The sequence below is a fragment of the Thamnophis elegans genome, chromosome 1 (assembly GCF_009769535.1).
Source record: "Thamnophis elegans isolate rThaEle1 chromosome 1, rThaEle1.pri, whole genome shotgun sequence".
NCBI classification, from domain to species: Eukaryota; Metazoa; Chordata; class Lepidosauria; order Squamata; family Colubridae; genus Thamnophis; species Thamnophis elegans.
This window is the reverse complement of record NC_045541.1, coordinates 131,114,499-131,136,003: the sequence shown is the minus strand read 5'-3', so window position 1 is coordinate 131,136,003 and position 21,505 is coordinate 131,114,499. Positions and strand designations below refer to the sequence as shown.

General features: G+C 41.5%; 1 protein-coding gene across 2 annotated transcripts in view; it reads right to left on the bottom strand.

Annotated features, from left to right (window-relative positions):
* The window catches only part of YLPM1 (YLP motif containing 1), a 70,298-nt gene extending 50,903 nt beyond the window's left edge, over positions 1 to 19,395 (bottom strand). The window contains exons 1-3 of one of the 2 annotated variants that reach the window (XR_004256531.1): positions 17,976 to 19,395; positions 5,762 to 5,992; positions 2,085 to 2,279 (exon numbers count right to left, since the gene is read on the bottom strand). Coding sequence is in view for 1 of the 2 variants with exons in the window: in XM_032231510.1 (XP_032087401.1) it covers positions 2,085 to 2,279; positions 5,762 to 5,992; positions 17,976 to 18,989 (1,440 nt within the window). In the remaining variant the exon portion in view is untranslated. The remainder of the gene's footprint in view (positions 1 to 2,084; positions 2,280 to 5,761; positions 5,993 to 17,975) is intronic. The other variant, XM_032231510.1, reaches the window with a different exon arrangement.
* Positions 19,396 to 21,505: the final 2,110 nt, after the last annotated feature.

The following is a 21,505-nucleotide window of genomic DNA, read 5'->3' as shown; positions in this document are numbered from 1 at the left end:
CTTGGAAATGGAGGCCTTAGGCTTGCGCTTTTCCTTTGGGCCCTTGCCCTTGCGAGAGCCCGTGCTTAATGCCTTCAGCTATCCCTTGGGAAATGGCTAAGGAAATTACCTCCCTCATTTCATCAGAAAGAGCAGGGCCTTTACCCCTCTTCATTTTCTACTTACTGGGCCTGCAATGGCTAGGCCTGCCTGAGCTTGATTCACCCTTCCCACACTGGGAATCCTGGATAGAATCTCGTTCCTCTCCAATGGAGGAGCTAGGGGAGTTGGGGTACCCCCAAGAAGCTTCTGGAGACGGATCCCTGAACTTATAGTCATCCCCAGACAAGAATTCACTGTCCCCAGGGGATTGGGCCTCACGATCAGGGGAAGCTGACTCCCTGCTGCGATGGTCTGGGCTAAGTTCTGGCTGATGGGGCCTAGAAACCTCCCTGGGATCCACTGTGGCTCTTGGTGAAGACCTTTCAATTGAGCCCTTGTGCCCTTTGCCTTTTTTCACAGAGGGATCCAGCTTGCTGCGTTTGCTGGAGGGCCCTGCCTGTTCCCCTAAGGCCTCCCTGCATTCCTCTGCCATTTCAGGTCCCCACGAGGCCTGGAAGATAGCTGGAGCTGGGATGGGCATACGCTGGCCGTTGAGGCTCAAATGCGCTCGCAGAATCTTCAGGAGGGAAGGACCACCTGGGGGTCGGATTCCTTCCTCCCACTGCCCTCGGTTCCCCCAGACTTATCTTCCTCTCAGGAGGGAGAGACTAGCTGGCTCCCCAGGCTAGTCCCCAGCCTCCTTGCGGCGTTCTGCGGTCGCTGAGGGCTGGCTGTAGCTTCGCTTGGGCTGCCTGGGCTCTCCGCTTCTCTGCTTTCTCCGAAGGCAAGGCTGGAGGAATCAGCTCTCCACACGAGCCGCGCATTCTCTTTCTCCTCAACGCGCTCCGAAGCAATTCAAAATGGCGGCGGCTGCGCGTGCAGCCTCCTCCCGCTCTTTTTAGCCTGACAGCCTGAAAAGCGTGCGAAGGTTCCAACCGTCGCTGCTGTTGCCGGGCAGAATTGAGCAGCTGAATGGCCCCTAGTTAGAAGGCCTGCAGGCTCCCAAACCCGTTTGAGGTAATTTTTCTCTGGGGCTCAGCTGGGGAAGGTCTGCCACCGCCCCTGCCGCTCGCCAGCCTCCGCTGGGCGAGGGATTACAGTCCCCTGGAGCGCTTGCGACCAGCAGCTGCAGGGAAGCCCGGGTGCCCTCTTAAAGCGACACAAACCTCAAATTTTTGACAGTTCTTGCAACAGATATAATTTTCTCTAATATGAGAATCCAAACGTGGTCCAAAGTGGGAAACTTTCCAGCCTATCTGAACTTAGACTGGAGCTCTCCCAAAACAGTCCTAACGGGCGGACTGAGTTTTTGAACTGAGCATGCAGAGGCAAAGGGAGGCGTGGTCAACTAAAAACATCACTCAGTCCAAGGGCAGATAGGCTGTGTTAACCCAGCATTGGACTCTCCGAGCAGTGCACTGGAGAAAGTGATATTAATATTAGTAGTGTTACTTCTAAGATTGATGTATAATTTCTAGAATAAGAATAAGAATACTAAGCAAATATGTTGTCAGCATTCTCTAACATAATAAATGCTAAAATTCAACTCCCATAAATTTTAACCTGAAATAACCCTATATGTGTGGGATTATATGAACCGTGATCCAAGACTGCTGAGGGATGACAAATTGTGTGTACCTAGATACAGGGAAAAAAACCTATGCAAAATAAGTAAAACAGTAAATAACTATTAAGTTGTATTTCATAATTAAAATATAGCAGTAATTTCACTCAAAAACCAGTTTGATATAGTGATTGAACTAGAAACTGAGAGACTGTGAGTACTGTCCTAGGCATGAAACCAGATAGGTGACCTTGAGCCAGTCACTCTCTCAGCCTTAAAAAGCAGGCAATGGCACTTCTGAAATCTTATCAAAAAACTGCGAGAAACGTTTCAGGGAGTAGCCAAGAATCAACACTTTCTCAAAGGGACAAAAACAAAAACCAATAAGAATTTTACTTATTTGGAAGTAAGTAAAATTATATTGTTTTAAACAACTTACTGACAAATGTGATGGTTGTTGTATAATCTGTTGATAGCGTTGTAAAATTTGTTGCAACTGTGAATGCTTTTGCATTATTCTTTGATACTGGAAACCCACTCTTTGTTGTGGATGTTGCTGCCATTGTGTTGCTGCTGCCTGTAGCTGCTGTAATCTCAAGCTTTCTTCAGGATCTTCTGAAGGTTCAATGTTTAGCTACAGTAGAAGGAATCAGTCATATTTTTTTTCAATCAGTGATTAGAATTCCAAAGAAAATAAGGATTAAAAATATTTTTAAAAATTGAAGAAAGTCTAGTGTTACATCCTAGGTTTCAACCACAAACATATCGTTTTGCTGTTGCTTAATCTAGGTCATTTCCAGTAATATGTAATGTATCACGGTGAGAACAGAAATGATGGGGAACAAGACTTCCAGCTGTACTTCCAGCGTCTTCAGAAGCCTGATCTGCAAGCTCTGCGGTCAGCTCCGACCTCTCCCTGTTGGAGGATCCAAATTCGAACTATAACCACCCTGAAGCATTGGTAAAGTAAAGGGGGACTGCCTGGCAGGTAGAGGAGAGCCTCATTTCTCCTCCTTGACTTGGAAAGCCCCCTCATCTGAAGACGAGTAGCGGAAGCCACAATGGCTACCATGAAGCCGGGGACAGCCTGAATACCCAAGACAGTGTTGGAGTGGAGAAAATGAATGGAGTGTGATCTGGGTGAGAAAATATTTTTTATTGGATGATGACCCCAGAAATCCAAAGGGGAAACATATTTAAAGCTATATGTTGAAGCTACGAATGGGCACTAGGAAGCTAGGAAAAACACTGGAGAATTGAAGAAGGAAAAAAATCTGCTTTTTAAATAATAAATATAAACTTGGTTCCTCAAAGCTAAAAGACATGGTATTGAGAGCATTTTAAAATGCTGGAATTAAAGTCTCAAATTTCTCTTTACAAACATTGCTCAATTATTGGATTTATAATTTAAAAATAATTGAAATTGGAACTGTCAACAATATCGTAGAGAGGCTGAAGCAGACAGAAGCAAGAGCGTCATCTGCTGATGAAAAGGGAAATATGTAAGCTTGGTAATAACTATTCAAAAAGATTGGAAATATCTGACGGACACAAACCTACTCTAAGACCATTAGAGATTTTATTATTAACTAAGGACTTCAATTAAGAGCCCCTGAACATTGAATATTATTGAACATATAAAGTAATTTGAAAAGGTGTGGATAACCTCCTGGTGAATTTAAATTCTTTGGACTATTGATGAGACATTTAAAATTGTGACTTGGAAGTTTGGCTTTTTGAATTAATGAACTCTGGACAGTGGACTAAAAAAGATTTACTAAACACAGATGCAACACAAGACAGAAGTGAGGAGAACTTAAACAGAATGGAGCTTTTTCAAAGCATTGAGAAAATATTTGATCGTATAGACCAAAAACTGGGAAATTTAATACAAAGAATAATGGACAATGATCAGGACAAGGAAGAAAGAATGGAGCTACCAGAAGAAACAGAGCTGAAAACAGAGAGAAATCAGCAAGAAGATAACAAGGAGGAGATGTTGCCAAAACGAGTAGTGATTAAGGAACTAAAAAAGGAGGGAAATAATGTAAAAGACCTAAAAAGGGAATGAGACAAACAGGAAGAGAACTGGGAAAAAGAGATAGGAGGTAGAATGGATAGTTCTAGAATTAGATAGTGGAAAGGGTAGAGTTGGGAGGAAAACTTAAGATTGCATAGTCAAATAGAGAGAATAAAAGACCTAAGGGACAAATATGGAAAGAAAACTGAAAAGAAAATAAGATTAAAGGTTCGGATGCGAGTAAGAGATGATGGATAAGGGAAAATAGAGTAAAAGAATATTTTTATGAATATATTTCAATAATGTGTATTAATATCATTACTATACAGGCTGAATTATTATTTTAGCAATGTGATAGATATCAGGATAAGATTTTAATATAAATGGATATGAAGAATTGGAAAACAGATTTTGAATCACTGTACTACTAAATATGTATAAAAATATGAATAGTGGAAGGTTAAAACATACAATGGGTGATTAGGGATATACACACACACACACACACACAAACACACACATACATAGTAGATTTTCACAGGTGTAGGTATGCTGGTCTTGTTGTATTCGGGTGTTTTTCCCGTCTAAGATTGAGATTGTCTTGGCAACATTTCGGCGAGGTCTCACTCGCCATCTTCAGGCTGGGTTTTGGGCTTAAAGCGTGGTTGGAGCGACCTAATCCAAAGGGAGACTCCCCCCAAACGTTGCCAAGACAATCTCAATCTTACATGGGAAAAGACCGAATACAAGACCAGCATACCTACACCCAGAAAAATCTATGAAAACATACATACACACACAAATATATATCTTCTATTAATACGTACGTACATACGTACGTACGTATGTGTATACACACACACACACACACACAAACATAGTAGATTTTCACAGGTGTAGGTATGCTGGTCTTGTTGTATTCGGGTGTTTTTCCCGTCTAAGATTGAGATTGTCTTGGCAACATTTCGGCGAGGTCTCACTCGCCATCTTCAGGCTGGGTTTTGGGCTTAAAGCGTGGTTGGAGCGACCTAATCCAAAGGGAGACTCCCCCCAAACGTTGCCAAGACAATCTCAATCTTACATGGGAAAAGACCGAATACAAGACCAGCATACCTACACCCAGAAAAATCTATGAAAACATACATACACACACAAATATATATCTTCTATTAATACGTACGTACATACGTACGTACGTATGTGTGTATACACACACACACACACACACACACACACACATACATGTGTATTAGAAGAATTATATGGATTGAAGAACTGGAAATATGAATAGAAATACACTAAATGTATAAATGATTGTGACTGATACTAAAACTGTATAAGGAGATATTGAATAATGGAAGAATGAAACTTTGATTTAACTAAGGAAATATGAACAACAAAATAGGTGGAAAACTCATCTTTGAATATTACACTGATCTGAAAGGGGAAAAAAAGTTAAAATAGGGATAGAAAATAGTGGGGAATAATAATAATAATTATATATGAAGATATACAAACGGATAGAAAGATGTTTCAGAAATTAAAGGTGTTAATAAAATGCATGTATGAACAATACAAAATAATGGAAATGAAATGTAATATTTAGGAATAATAAGGCTGTGTTTGTGTGTACTGAAATGTATGTTACCCAGTTACCATCCGCATTGATATGTATGAAGAATATAAAAATTTGATTGAGAAAAAAAAAGAAATGATGGGGAATTATGAAAAGAAGATAAGTCTTTCTCTTGCTTTGGGAGGGGGGACTTTTGACTTTTGGGAAGCTTAATATTTGTTTTAAAACTCTGTTGAAACTATTATAGGACTCAGATTGTAGTTTTCTGTTCAATGTCTCAAAATTATAAAAAATATTACCATAAATCTCAGCAACATTAATCACAGCAGGCTCAAGGGAGCCCAAAGAAAAAGACTGGCATTGCCACTTGCCCACACTTGCTGTAATTTTTGACTCCCAAAAGATTTACTAACAATTCTTCCATTAATAACAAATACATTTAAATATCTGAAATCAATAAACGATGGAAATCTTTATCAATGAACACTTATGTATAGTGACACTTCCATGAATATCGTACCTTATGTTTAACAGATGATTCAGGAGGCTCTTCATCTTTTGGATGTTGTAACATGGGATCAAAATTCAAACTGGGTTCAGAAAGGACACTAGAAACAGATGTTTCTCTTTTTTCTTTTCCCTGTTCAGGGGCATCATTCCCAATAGGTGGCTGTTGCTGTCCCAATGCATGTGCTTTTGCCCTTTGCTGAAGAGTAAGTAGATGCTGTTGATACCAATATTGCTGTTGTTCCTGCAATAGGTAGAAGTATAGCAGTTTCATAGAAAGAATATCCTAGAATCTGAAGAAAGCTACAGTATTTACTGTAAAACAGAAAATGCATTCATATTATAGGAGCCGAGGTGGCGCAGTGGTTAGGGTGCAGTACTGCAGGCCACTTCAGCTGACTGTTATCTGCAGTTCAGCGGTTCTAACCTCACCGGCTCAAGGTTGACTCAGCGTTCCATCCTTCCGAGGTGGGTGAAATGAGGACCCAGACTGTGGGGACGATATGCTGACTCTGTAAACCGCTTAGAGAGGGCTGAAAGCCCTATGAAGCGGTATATAAGTCTAACTGCTATATTTTTAAAAAACAATATCAATAATTAATTCAAACAAGAGAGCCTATTGATGCATTGGTTAAGATACCAGGCTAGAAGCCAGAAGACATGGGTTCTAATCCTGACTTAGGCACAAAGCCAGATGGGTGACCTTGAGCCAGTCGATCTCTCTCAGTCCTGGAAAAAAGGCTGTGTCAACTTTGCTTCCAAAAATCTTGCTAAGAAAACAGCAGGGACTAATCCAGGCAGTTGCAGAGGGCCAACATTGACTTGAAAGCATTAAAAAGTGCCCCCACTCCCAAATTAAAGTTGCACTGTGAAATTCGTTTTATTTATTTAGCATATCTATGTAGATATACTACGAACACATGATTTTGAGAGATGTACAACATAACAATTAAAACAACTCCATCAGGACCAAAAAATAAAAATAAACAGATAAAATCCAAGAAAGCAGGAGAACAAATATCACTTACCGTATTTTTTAAAGTATAAGACACACCAAGATTTTAAAGAGGAAAATTTTAAAAAAGGATTTTCACTCTGCAGACCTCCAAAAAATGGCCCATTTTTCACGAAAACGGCCACGTTTTTTATCAAAAAAAAAAGGGCATGCATAACCCTTAGGAGGCTTATAGAGTGCTCCTGGAGGCTGGCAAAAACAAGCAAAAAACGCCCCATTTTTCGCTTATTTTTGCCCTCTCCAGCCCCCAGGAGCACTCTGGAAGCCTCCTAAGGGCTATGCACGGGCATTTTTGCAAAAGGGGTGGGGTTTCAGGAGGCCAAAAATGCTGTATTCAGCGTATAAGATGCACCCAGATTTTCAACTTCTTTTTTGAGGGAAAAAGGTGAATCTTATACTCCGAAAAATATGGTACTTCATACAGCCACTTTTCAGCATCTCCCTGGTATCCCCAAGGCTGGTGAAAAAATCATGCTTTAAAGCAGGAGTCCCCAACCCCTGGCCCACTACTGGATCGTGGCCTATCCAGAATTCAGCCTGCGAGTGGCTGGTCAGTGTGTGCTCAATTTGTGTGAGCCATGGGCTGATAAGGCACTCACATGCATGCATGCTTGCCTGTCACTCATGTAAGTCAAGCCATACATGTGCATGCTGGCCCACTACTTATGCAAGGCTGCGTGTGCACTGGTCCACCATTCAAGCAGCCGAGTTCCCATCTTCTCCCAACCAGCGGGGCCACCAAGCCGAAACGGTTGGGGTTGCTTTAAAAACCTCCAGCCTTAGTTAATAGACATGACCTAACCTCACCAGGGGGGGGGGGATGTGGTTACAGAGAATGAGGGTCACAGCAGAAAAGGCATGCTACCTGGGTCTCTCAAAATGAAAAGTTTATTGGAAAACCAAAGGGTACCATGGAACTGGTGCACAGAGAGGGGCTGTATAGAAGCAACATACAGTAGTTCAAGGCTTTCATCTTGTTGTATGCTACAATCGAGGCCTTGGCTGAACTGTAGAGTTATACTAATAAAATATTGCAAGTCTGAAAGTACAACCCCCCCCCGCCTCATTCATTCCTAAATCCCAAGAAAGTGGAAACCCCTTCTGAGCCATTTGCCTGTGTCTCTTCTCTTTGTCTCCCAAGTTCATCCCTATAAATTATTGGGGGAGGGGGTGTTGCACAAGGCATTGGCTAAGCAGCACGGGCACATGCTTTTTTCCTTAACAATGATTTCGCTTAGTGACAGAAATTCTGGTTCCAATTAAGGTCATTAAATGAGGATTACTTTTATACAATTTTCTCAGCTATTAATAGTATGGCTTTGTTCTCATAGTCTTAATGTATTCATTTGATTTACAAACAAACTTGTAGGGATGTCCTTCTATTAGAAGAAATTTTAGGACCTGAATAAAACACAGTACACTAAAACAAAAAAGCATTTAAAATAACAATGAGCCCAAATGATATTCATAACATTTATCCATCATACCCTCACACCAGTTCCATCAGCCTGATGTCTGATTTTCACTGGGAAAGCCAGATCTCCACTGGTTTCCTAAAAGCCAACAGATTTGGGTTAATCTGTATTTTTGGGGAGGAGCTGTTCCATAAGACAGATGTCATAATATAAAATGTACAGTTCTGAGGCTCCGTCAAGTGATATTGTTTCACTGAGGGGATGCAGAGCCTTTCTATTCTGCCAGAGATAATAGAGTGTATAAAAACCATCAGGGATAGGTAGTTCAACAAATAACCTGGTCCCATGCCATGTAGGACTTTAAAAGTGACACCAACACCTTGTATTGTTCCCAAAGCCTACACACCAACATTATAAGGGCATATCACCATGCAGTTACTATTACCTGTCCAGCATTCTGGACCAGCTTAGCTTTCAAATGTTCTTCAAGATAGCCTTATAGAGACTGCATTGCAATAGTCCAAATGGGAGGTGACTAAGGCATGAGTGTGAGCAAGGCCTCCTAAAGAGCAAACTGTATTTGTACAAGGCCCTCCTGGCCACAGCTACTACCTCTCATCAAGCTGGAGCCAATGGTTATGAGTGTCATCCCAGCCAGAGTTAAAAGAAGGCCAACTGATTGACACAGGGGACCCTAAAATCCACAGCCTCCCATTTTTGTCGGGGTCGAGCCAAACTGGTCCTTTCACATCCAGGAACATTTAGCCTCCTGGGACTAGGAGAACCCCTTGATGGGATCATCTGAATGGCCTGGGGCAGAGTTGTGCAGCTGAGTATCATCATCATACTGATATTTCACTTACAGTATTTTTTCGGAGTATAAGACGCACTGGAGTATAAGACGCACCAAGGTTTTGAAGAGGCAATTTTTTAAAAAAAGTAGGTAGGTAGATAGAGGGATAGAGAGGCAGAGAAAGAAAGAGATATACAGTAGATAGGTAGGAGGAGAGAAAGTAGTTAGGTGGGTAAGTAGATAAAGGAACAGAGAGAGAGAGAAATAGAGATAGAGAAATACAGTAGGTAGGTAGGGAGAGGAGTGTGTAGGTAGGTTGAGGGTTAGAGAGAAAGAAATAGAGAGAGAGGAAGAGAAATACAGTAGGGAGGGAGGGAGAAAGAGAAGGTAGGTTGGTAGGTAGAGGGATAGAGAGAAATACAGTAGAAAGGTAGGGAGGGAGAGAAAGAGTAGGTAGGTTGTTAGGTAGAGGGAGAGAGAGAAATATAGTAGATAGATAGGGAGAGAGACAGTGAGTAGGTAGGTAGGTAGATGTTTCTAGGTATATTTATCCATGTGCTGGAGAAGGAAATCGCTGACAATCTGCAGCACTTAAAGACTTTGTTTCTGCTGGCACAGCACTTGATCAATCTAATTCTCATCAATTTTTACACTTTGCAAACCTCCCCAAAACGCCCTGTTTTTATGAAAATGGGCCCGTTTTTTTAAAAAAAGAGGCATGAATAATTGGGGGGGGGGGCTTGCAGAGTGGTCCTCGGGGAATGGCCAAAAATGAGCAAAAAACGGCCCATTTTTGTCAAAAAAATTTGTATGCATAGCCTTATGGAGGCTTATAGAGTGCTCCTGGGGGCTGGGGGCAAAAAAGGCCCATTTTTTGCTCATTTCTGCCCTTCCCAGCCCCCAGGAGCTCTCTGAAAGCCCCCATAAAGGTATGTATGGCCATTTTGGTGAAGGAGGCGGGGCTTCGGGAGGCAAAAATGCTGTATTTGATGTATAAAATGAATCCAGATTTTCAGCCTCTTTTTTGAGGAAAAAAGGTGCATCTTATACTCTGAAAAATACGGTAGCTCACTGATCAATGACCTAACTCAATGGTTTTATAAAAGTGGGGAAGGAGAGGCTGAACTCTCCCTGCTACCAATAACAAACAGAACTGGTCTTGGATGAAGAAGTATCGCTGAATAATAATGCTTCTCACTCCCAAAGCATCCAGTCAGCCCAGGATGATTGATGGCACTGATAGTGACTGAGAAATCAAACAGCACTAGAATGGATGCTCTACCCCCATCCCAGTCTCGCCAGAGGTCATCCAGAAGTGCGATCAATGCCATTTGGGTTCTGCATCCTAGCCCAAAATTTGACTGTAACAGGATTAATTCAAGAATAAATTATTAATTCATGAATCTATATTAATTCCAGACACAAGCATGTAAATAACACTACAATAATTACTAGCAATTATAACTGAATAATGCATAGCTAGTATAAAAAGAATTTTTCATTCTACTGTTCTCTTTCAAGATCGTTAGAAGCTGACTTTCAATAATGTATTAGATTAGAATTCATCAAGAAATAATGAAGAAAATAAAGTTAGTAAGCTAATTCCTCAATACTTGTTGAAAAGTCCCAATATGCTGAGTATGTATGACTCTTTAGAACAGTGGTTCCCAACCTTCCCAACTTTGTGGACTGCAGAGGTAGCGGGGGGGGGGGGGGGAGGGAGGGGAAGAGGGATGATTCTGTGTGAGCAGGGAGTGAGAGCATGTGCTTGTCCACCATTCAGGCAAGTGGAGCTGTGTGCATATACATACACTTCCTGCCTTTTCTGAGGCCCAGTTCTACATGGGCTGCAATCTCGTAGAGGGTTGGGGACCCTTGCTTTAGAGTGAATTGATTTCTAATACAAAATAACTGACTAGCAATAGCTTTCAAGGCTAAATTCTATAAACCCAGCCAAAACCCTACAGAAGAGCATAGTTGTTTTATATATATTTATGGATAAATGTATTAAGGATTGCTTTGTGTTGACAGCAGGGATATGTTGGTTGGCAGTATTTCTGTTTACAGATGATGTTATTTTGCTAGATGAGAAGCCATGTACCTTGTAACATATGTTGGACTATAAAATATACAAATAATACAGATCTGAAAATTAATGTATTAAAGACGAAGGCAATTGTGTTTGACAGAGAAAATGGAGAATGAATTATGAACTTTGGTAGAATGTTTACTCAATGTGGAAAATGGAGGAAGCCATTTGAGACATGCAAATGGTGTAAACGAAGTGAAAAGTGAATAGTCTCTTGCAGAGGATAAATGTTTGTCAAACAAAGCTATGTACAGTTATGTGCTTCTGCCGCTTTGTGACATAGAAGCTGGAGTTGGATACCTGTGGAGAAACATCAATGTACGTTGACTGCACCCAAATAAGAGGTATGTGGAATAAACAAAGAAAAAATAGAGCCAAGAATTACCGTATTTTTCGGTGTATAAGACGCACTCCCCCCAAAGTGGGTGGAAATGTCAATGAATGTTGCTGAAGCCCCGCCCACCCATTGGCCAACCTCTGCCTCCTAGATATTTGCCTCTTTGCAGCAAACAGCCTGGTCAGCTTCAGCACAGCCTGATTTAGGACGAGCAGCTGATTGGTGGTTGGATTTGCTTTTCAGAATACAGCCTATCAGCTGCTCCATGCTGCAGGGATCAACACTGTTAGGAAATGATCTAACAGTTGGGTAGGCAATATATAAATCATATAGCAATGCTGTACCTGTTTCTTTAAATCATACTGTAAAATGTGATTGGTTGCTGTTTTTCTCAATCGGCCATAAGAGGGAGCCAGAATGACTGTTAGCTCTCTGTTTTGTTAGATGCTAGGCTGATCTGATCTGAGTGCCGTGAGCTACTGTAAGTTTTGCAATTGATAGCAAACTTTTGAGTTCTGAACTGATTATATGATACTGGACTATGTTATTTGGATTATCCCTTAACTGAAAGACATTGATGACTGACCGTCTTATCTGTGTATGACTTGGACTGTTTGATGGACTCTGATACCTCTATTTCCACAAAAGTAAAAGCCTATTTAAACTGCAGTGTCTCTGTATGCTGGTTTGTGTGTTCTCCAACCCAACTCTAACAACACTTCTCTGAACGTACTCGCTCTCCCAACAGGGAGCGCACATAACCCTGATTATGGTCCAGAGTGTACCAGGCGTAGCTAAAGGAGAGTTGGTGTTGATATGCAGTACCGTATAGAGACAGCTGTTTATTGTAGTGATTGTTACTATCCTGGAGAAGATGGCGAGCGACCCATCAACAAGTCTATCGATGATAACCCGGTTGGATGGAACAAACTATGTTTCCTGGTCTATGAAATGCTGTCTACTCCTGCATAGGGAAGATTTATGGGATGCTGTACATAATCCACTGGATGTAACTGCTTGGAATCCAGACAATGATGATGATGCTAAGCAGATTGTCAGCGATGCAACAAACGGGCCTTGTGCATTATTGGTCTAACACTGAATGACCAACAATTAGTTCATATTCGTGGAGAAAATTCTGCTTCAAGATGTTGGAAGAATTTGAAGAGGATTTATGTACGTGACACTGTAGGTGCACACATACATCACATGAAAACTGTTTAGGGCATGTCTTCTGAAGGAGATATGTTAGCTCATTTAACCTTTATGAAAGGGGTTTTTCAGGAGCTACATGAAAAAGAACTATTTTTTTCTGAGCTACATCAAGTTTATATCATACTCTCCTCACTGGATGAGAGTTATGATGTTTTTGTATCTTCTCTTGAAGTCCTAACCCGAAATGAATTTACATTGACTGACATTACTGCACGGCTGTTGGAAGAGTCAAGAAGAAGGATGGAAAAGGAACAACTGAGAGAGAAACCACCACAACATGAGGAGTCACCTTCTATTGCCTATACCTTTCGAAAATGTTATTCTTGTGGGGCTAAGGGACATATAGCTAGGTTCTGTAAAAAGGCAAAACAACAGAATGCTGGAAGAGCTAGAAAAAATGCAAATGTCAACTTAGCTATGTCTACTTTGGCTATGTCTAGCAATGCACTGTAAACCATAATTTGTGGGTTGTTGATAATGGAGCATCACAGTGCATTGCTAGAGATAGAAAAAGGTTTGTAAAAATGACCACGAACAAGGAACATATATTTTTGGCAAACAGATGGAAGATGAAGGTAATGCATGTTGTTCATTCCTAAATGAGCAGTTACCAATGTTATATGTACCTAACCTGAAATTCAACTTACTATCAGTTAGGGCTCTGGTTAACATTGGCTATGTGATAACCTTTAGGGGAGATATATGTTTAATTGAAAAGGAGGGTAACAGGGTTACTGCTACTTTAAAAAACGGTTTGTATGTTATACCGGATTGCAAGATGGCTAACATAGCTTATCATAATGTTAAACCCCATGACGAATGCATACATTTACTACATAGATGCATGGGGCACATTAACTTCAAGATGCTGCAACAAACTGTTAAGTTGGCAGAAGGAGTAAAACTAAAACCATGCGGAAAATATTTAAACTGCAATGTTTGCAATCAGGAGAAAAGCAAAGTTACTCCAGCAAACAGACTGAATGGTTTTAAAACTAAGGAACCTCTGGAGGTTGTTTTTGCTGATATAATAGGACCTAAGAAACCCAGTTTGGGAGGTGCCTGTTATGTTTTGAATATCATGGATCATTATTCTAGATACGGTTTCTGTTACTTAATGAAAAACAAAACAAACGTTTCAGAATTTCTTTAATTGGCTGAGGTTTGCGGAAAGAAAGATGAAAGCCAAGGCTATTACTGTAGTTACTGATAATGGGATGGAGTTTACCAATTATAAATTCCAAACAATGTTAAAAACAGCTGGAATCGAGCACAAATGTTCTGCTCCTTATAGGCCACAACATAATTCGTTTGTAGAATGAAGGGGGCAAACATTACAGGCCATGGCTCGAACTATGATAGCTGATTCAGGTTTGCGAGAAACACTGTGGGGTGAAGTTATGATGTGTAGTAACCATGTTTTAAATAATGTGGTGAATACAACAACCGGTGAACTGCCATTCACTAAGTGGCATGGCAGAAAACCAGATCTGAGTTACCTACATACATTCGGAGCCCCAGCATGGGTGCATATACCATCACAAGTGAGACTGAAAGGGCAACATAGAGCTCAACAGTTATTTTTTGTAGGATATGAGGCTAACCATAGATCATAGGTTTTGGGAGAAGGACACAGCTAAGATTTACTGTAGCGTAGTGCTAAGTTTATAGAACACGTGGGGTGGAATAAATTAGAAACAAATGATAATGTAATTATCGACACCCAGATAGTACCTAGTGATGAAATAGTAAAACCAGTAATTAAAGAAATTAAAGAAGAAGTACAGTTACAGGAAGAACCAGAAGAACAAGAGCCGATAGTTTGGAAAACAGCAATGGAAAAGGAACTGAAATCCTTACAAAGGTTAGAGGTGTATGAAAATGTAAGGTTACCCCCAGGTAAACATGCCATAGGATGTAAATGGATCTACAAGATCAAAACAAGTGTATATGGGACTGTTACCCATAAAGTCAGATTGGTAGCACAAGGGTTTCATCATTCAGCCAATGACTATGATGAGGTATTTGCACCTAGTCTAAAGGCTACAACATTACGTGCATCATTAGTTTGGGCAGCTAGGCATGGATATGTAGTGAATCATTTAGATGTTGAGACGGACTATCTCCATGCACCGTTGCAACATACTATATATTTAAAGAAGCCTTTAGGGTTAAACACTGGTAATAACACTGATTGCTGGAAGTTAAAAAGAGTCTTTACGGCTTAAAGCAATCAGGCTATGAATGGAATGAATGCATAATGAAGAAATTAGCAAAGATAGGTTTCAAAGCTGGCATGGCTGATCCATGTTTGTTTAAGAAAGAAAGTAATGGTGTCATTTCATTGTTGCTATTGTTCACTGATGACATAGCATTAATCACTAAAACTGAGCAAGAAGCTATGAGTATTATAACACTGTTAAGGACAAAATTCTGTATAAAACATCTCTGTGAGATTAGGCAATATCTTGGTTGAAAAATAGGTAAAACTAGGGGAGGATACAAAATCTCAAAAAATGAGAAGATTAACCAGCTACTCAGGACGTTTACGATGGAACTGTGTAAACCAGCTAAAATTCCAATGGGTCAGGAATTTAGCCATGATGATGTAAAAAGCCTTGTGTTTGATAAAGGTATTTATCAATCATTAATTGGTAGTTTATTGTATCTGAGTAATTGGTCAAGGCCCGACATAGCATACAGTGTAAATCAATTAGCCAGGTTTAATGCTGAACCTACTGAAAGGCACTGGCAAGCTGCTAAGAGGATATTAAGATATCTTAAGCAAACAATTCATTATGCATTGTATTTAGAACCTAAAGATGATCTGAGCTTAACTGCATATGCTGATGCAAGTTTTGCTACAGATGTGTCTACATGGAGATCAACATCAGGGTTTGTTGTATTCCTGGGAAAAGCACTAATTGGACAGTGGTCTATTAGACAAAAAGGTCTATCAACTATGGAGGCGGAATTCTCATGTCTGTCATTATTATGTACGGATTTGGTTTGCTATAAACAACTCCTACTTGATATGGGGATTGATGTACGAGAGCCTATTGTTGTTTATGAAGACAATCAAGCAGCAATTCAGATGGCATCCAATCTTGCTGTAAAAACTAGGTCAAAACACACGGATATAAGATATCTGAATGTACGGCAAAGTGTGAATAATAAATTAGTTTCACTGGACTATTGTATGTCTGAAGATAACATCACAGATCATTTTATTAAGGCCCAAGGTAATATAAAGCATAAACGTTGTTGCGAGGAATATGGATTAAGATTGTAAGATTTATATATTATCCTACCCAAAGGGGAGAATGTTAGGAAATGATCTAACGGTTGGGTTGGCAATATATAAATCATGTAACAATGCTATACCTGTTTCTTTAAATCATACTGTAAAATGTGATTGGTTGCTGTTTTCCTCAATCGGCCATAAGAGGGAGCCAGAATGACTGTTAGCTCTCAGTTTCATTAGATGCTGGGCTGATCTGATCTGAGTGCCCTGAGCTATTGTAAGTTTTGCAACTGTTAGCAAAGTTTGACTGCCGAATTGATTGTATGATACTGGACTATGTTATTTGGATTATCCCTTAATTGAAAGACATTGATGACTGACAGTCTTATCCGTGTATGACTTGAGACCGTTTGATGGACTCTGATACCTCTATTTCCATGAAAGTAAAAGCCTATTTAAAGTGTCTCTGTTCGCTGGTTTGTGTGTTCTCCAACACAACTCTAACAACGCTTCTCTGAACGTACTCGTTCCCCCAACAGGGAGTGCACATAACAAACACCACCCCCGCCCCATCACCGCCTCCATGTGCCCCATTTTTAGCCCGCTCCAGGCAGCGGGGATTGTTGCCAATCATCCCCACTGCCTAGAACGGGCCAAAAGTGGGACGCATGGAGGCCGAAAATGGGACGTGCGGAGACAGCAACAGGCAGCAGCGGTGATGAGCAATGACGATGGCAATCCCCGCAATCTGGAATAGAGGCAGATTTTTTTTTCTTATTTTCTTCCCCAAAAGCTTGGTGTGTCTTATAGTCTGGAGCATTTTATAGTCCAAAAATATGGTAATGGGTGTTCAATAAAGCATGGATTGAATATAAGAGTGGCCAGTACAAAGAAATACGTTAAAACATTCTGGATGAAAGAAAATAAAAGAGGAGCAAATTGCAAAATAAATATATGAAGGAAGAATGATCAAGAACATCATGGCATTTGTGTTTGGATTGAATTGGTGAACCCTCAGAAGTCAGATGTTTAAAAATGAAAAGGCAAAGTATAAAGCAGTTCATAAACATATTAGAAGACAGAATGGTCTGCAAGGACAGAATAGAGATGCAGTGAATCTTATCTAGATAAACTATGTTAAACTGTATTCCCTTTTCTTCATGCCCTTAATTCTTTAGTTTTCTATTTTGTAATTATTTCCTGTGCTTTGTATAGTGTCACTTACTTTAAAAACAAATAGCATTATACATATTATATTTATGTGTGGAAAAGTAGTAGATATCACAAATGGCAGACAGAATGCCACACTCTATAATAAAAACTAAGTTTGGGCCAGTAGTTACGCACCTGGCTTGAAACCAGGAGACTCCGAGTTCTAATTCTACCTTAGGCATTAAAACTATTGGGAAACTTTGGGCCAGATATTCTCTCAGCCTAACCCACTTCAAAGGATTGTTGTGTGGAAAAGTAGGAGGAATGAGTATTAGACATGTTTGCTGCCTTGAGTTATTTACAAAAATAATAAAGGCAGGATAAAAATAAAGTCTAAAAATAAAAAAAAGGTCTTCATTGTGCAAGACACCTTCCCTCCCCAAACACAGCACAGTAGACATGTCAGCTATCATTATTATAGGTTATTCCAAAATTGAGGCCATGCTATTGAAAAAGTCTAAGTAACCACTGAGCAAACGACATATCCAAAAGAGAATGTATGTAGTTTAGGGTTGAGTCCTTGGTGGTTTCTGAGCTTGGTTGTTACTTGCAGATGTATTATCAGTGCCCTGATTGTACCATCAGGGCAATGACCAGTAACATCAGAGCACTGTAATAGATTAGCGCCACTAGAGCACTGATTTTATCTAGTTGAATAATGAAATGTTTGCAAGTAAAACAACCAAAGTTAGGATGCACCAAGGACTCCACAAATAACATAGGGAAGTTTGGCCTTTATGGAATCTCACTTAAGCATTTAATGCCTTCCTCCCATTCATAATAAAAGCCACTGTAACATTTTGTCCTACTGCTGTACATACACACCTCATAGTTAGAACATTTAATTAAACAATGAAAAAAGTTTTTGTAGTCCAGAGACAAATTGCAATGGTTACTTCATCCTTACCTGGGAGGTCATTGCAGATAGATCTGCACTTGAGCTGCTTTGCTGTGGCTCACACTCTTTCTCTGGGCCACTGCTCAGTCTTAATTCTGGTGGTTCGGAAGCGCTCTGAGTAATCTGGGATGAAGTGAAGTGGGATTCGGGCTGGGGGGCTGATGTTGCAAGTGGCTGGCCTAGCTGGGTGGATGGCTGGGAGTTGGCTTGGTAAGTCTGGGACTGGTTTGGGTAAGACTGAGAAACAGTTGGAGGTGGGGTCTCTGAAAATGTCTTGGCAACTGCTTGAGACAAGGGCAAAAGGGGCTGGTAAGCCTGTGGTGGTGGTGGGATCTGACTCTGCGCCGGCAAAGTCTGAGGCGGGGCTACATAGGGGTCAGCTTCTACCTGGGGCAGGAAAGATTGGGGAGGCGACTGCGGCGGCGAAGACAGATCCATGTCCATATCCATGCAAGGACTGGCCGGGGCAGCCACGGGCTCCCACTCCTTGCGGGGCTGCGATGGCTCGGCAACCTCATCTGTAGACGGGAGCGGCGCCATGGGGGGATTTCGGAACTGGGAGTCCCGAGGCAAAGGCGGAGGGAGGGGATCGCGGTGTTTAAATTGCTTCTGGTAGCTCCGCGCCGCCGGCGGTCCGGCGGCAATCGGCGGCTGCCAGGAAGTGCTGGCGGCAGAGGAAGCGGGCAGAGGGGGCGGCATACTCGGGGGAGGAGGGCCGGGCGGAGGGGGCCCCCCTAGCAACACCGACTGCAGCTGCTTCTGGTGCATCTGCTGGAGCTGCTGGAGCTGGACCAGGTGCTGCTCCTGGAGACTCAGGAATCCCCCGGTGCCGCTGCTGCTGCTAGTAGCCGCCGAGCTGGTCGAGTAACCGCCTAAAACAGGCGGAGGGACTACCGGGACCTGAGGCGGCGGCGGCATGGAGGTTGGCAGCACACCCGGCAGAGGCGGAGGCGGCAAAAGCATTGTGGGGGGCGGAGGATAATGCCCGGGGGTTGCCCCATACAAACCCCACGTCGGGAACATGGAGCCGGGAAACGGGTCTCCGAGGGCGTCGGCTGGCCAAAGCGCGGGCCTTCGCAGGCCGCAATAGCGACGAACTCCGTGCGCTCTTCTACGCCTGCGTTCCAAAATGCCTGACGCGCTCCGATCATAGAGATGTGACTTCCTTTCAACGAGATTGTCTCCGGCTCAGGACTAAGCGAAGGGAATGACGATACAAGTACGTCATTGATGCGCGACACTGATTTCCGGCGAAATGCATGGAGGAGGTGGTCTATAATCAAAAGAAGTGGAGTTAAGTTTATTGCCGTACAAGAAGTAGCTTAATTTCGCTCAGATAATACATGCTTCATATGATCTTTTTTTTCAGGTCTGAGGCATAGCTTTTAAATTTCCACAACGAGGATAATTAGTTGATTATAGGCATGTTGAAAACTTGTTCTGTAAAATGATTAAAATAAAGAATGCTTGGATTAAGAGTACATGTGGTTCATTATTTTGTTCTCTAGTTGCTAATGCTAAGATGTCGAGACTCTAGAAATAATGCAGAGAAGAGCAACGAAGATGATTAGGGGACTGGAGGCTAAAACATGGAAGAATCGTTGCAGGGTATGCCTAGTTTAATGAAAAGAAGGACTAGGGGAGACATGGTAGCAGTGTTTCAATATCTCAGGAGAAGAAGGAGTCAAACTATTCTCCAAGGCACCTGAGGGCAGGACAAGAAGCAATGGGTGGAAACTGATCAAAGAGAAGCAACTTAGAATGGAGGAGAAATTTCCTCACAACAATTAATCAGTGGAACAGCTTGCCTCCAGAAGTTGTGAATGCTCCAACACTGGAAGTTTTTAAAAAGATGCTGGATAACCATTTGTCTGAAATAGTGTAGGGTTTCCTGTCTAGGCAGGGGGTTGGACTAGAAGACCTCTAACGTCCCTTCCAACTCTGTTATTCCATTCTATTCTAAAATACAAGTAGTCCTCAATTTATAACAGTTCATTTAGTGACTGAAATTAGTGGCACTGATAAAAGTGACTTATGACTGGTTTTATGACACGTACAATCATTATAGTGCAGGAAGTTAGCATCCACCCTTTTGGAAAAAGATTTTAGGAAATATTAAAAGGGCAGAATATTTCCCCTAAAAAAGAGGCAGAAACGCACCCCACCACACACCTTTGTCAATGGGCCATTAAGGCCTGGGGCAGTCTATTCTACATAAAGGCAGAGCAGAACCATAATAGGATTCCCAAAACCCTTTCATTACATCATCATCCAGCAAGGCTCAACCAAGCTTGGGACTTAAAAACGCAACCTACAAAGTTACCCCTGAATGGCCCCATGGGAGTCTGAACCAATGAGAATACAAGCTGAAATTCAAATCCCAACAGATGGTATAAATCTCTCTCTCCCTGCTCCATGTGCCTTTTTGCCCAGGACCTCAAGACATGTGGTCCTGTTCCCCATTAAACCATCTTTCCAATCAGCTACCATGTTTCCAGTGTCTCTCTCCCCACTTGGAACTGAACCCAGGATATTTCTTTTGCCAATTACATCCCCGTGGTCACGATTTATATTCAGATACTTGACAACTGACTCACGTTTATGATGGTTGCAGTGTCCCTGAATCACGTAATCATCTTTTGCGACCCTCTGACAAGCAAAGTCAATGGGGAAGCCGGATTCACTTATCAACGGTGTTACTAATTTAACAACTGCAGTGATTCAGTTAACAAATGTGACAAGAAGTCATAAAATGGGGCAAAGTTCACTTAACAAATTTTGGGCTCAATTGTGGTCGTATGTTGAGGACTGCCTGAGGTAGTCTACATAAATCCCTCAGTGAATATTGTGAATAAGCATTTCCTGCTTATGGTCCATATACAGCGATGCTAGATGCAATACATGCCTACTGTAACAAAGATCCTAAATTGTTCTTTGCTGCTAATCTTCCAAAGATGCTTTCCATTTGAGCAGGACTTAAGTGAACAATTGAGCCTAATTTCTTGGCCTAATCTTGAGTTAAATATGGGGTGGAGATCACCAGAATAAAGATTGGGAAATAGTCATCTTTTTTCTCCGAATTTAAATCTGGTTTACTACTACCTGGCTCTTTATTTCATGCTGAGGCAGAGCGTCAGGACTGCCATCCTGCTATGTTATATTTTGCTTATTGCCAGCCTGCATACTCATTGTGGGGGGAGGGGTATTGTGACTTGGGATAAGGTGGAGGGGGAACTAGCATGAGAGGAATCGAAACTATACAGTGTGCCATCTCATGTGAGCTGCCAGCCATTCCAAGATGACACTATGGAATGCAGAACCATCCAGACTGCGAAGCCAGGGACTGTTACCTAAACAATTTGTTAGAATTTAATTGGGCACTGAAAGATAACCAGGGGGGGGGGGGTGGAAACAAGGGAAAAATTAACCATATGCTTTGGATGCAAAAATCTCAGATCTGGCATTGCTTCTGTTATAACTACTTGGCTTTACTAAAGTATATTTTCGTTAACTATAGATCTGAGTTTTTCTTTTCTAAC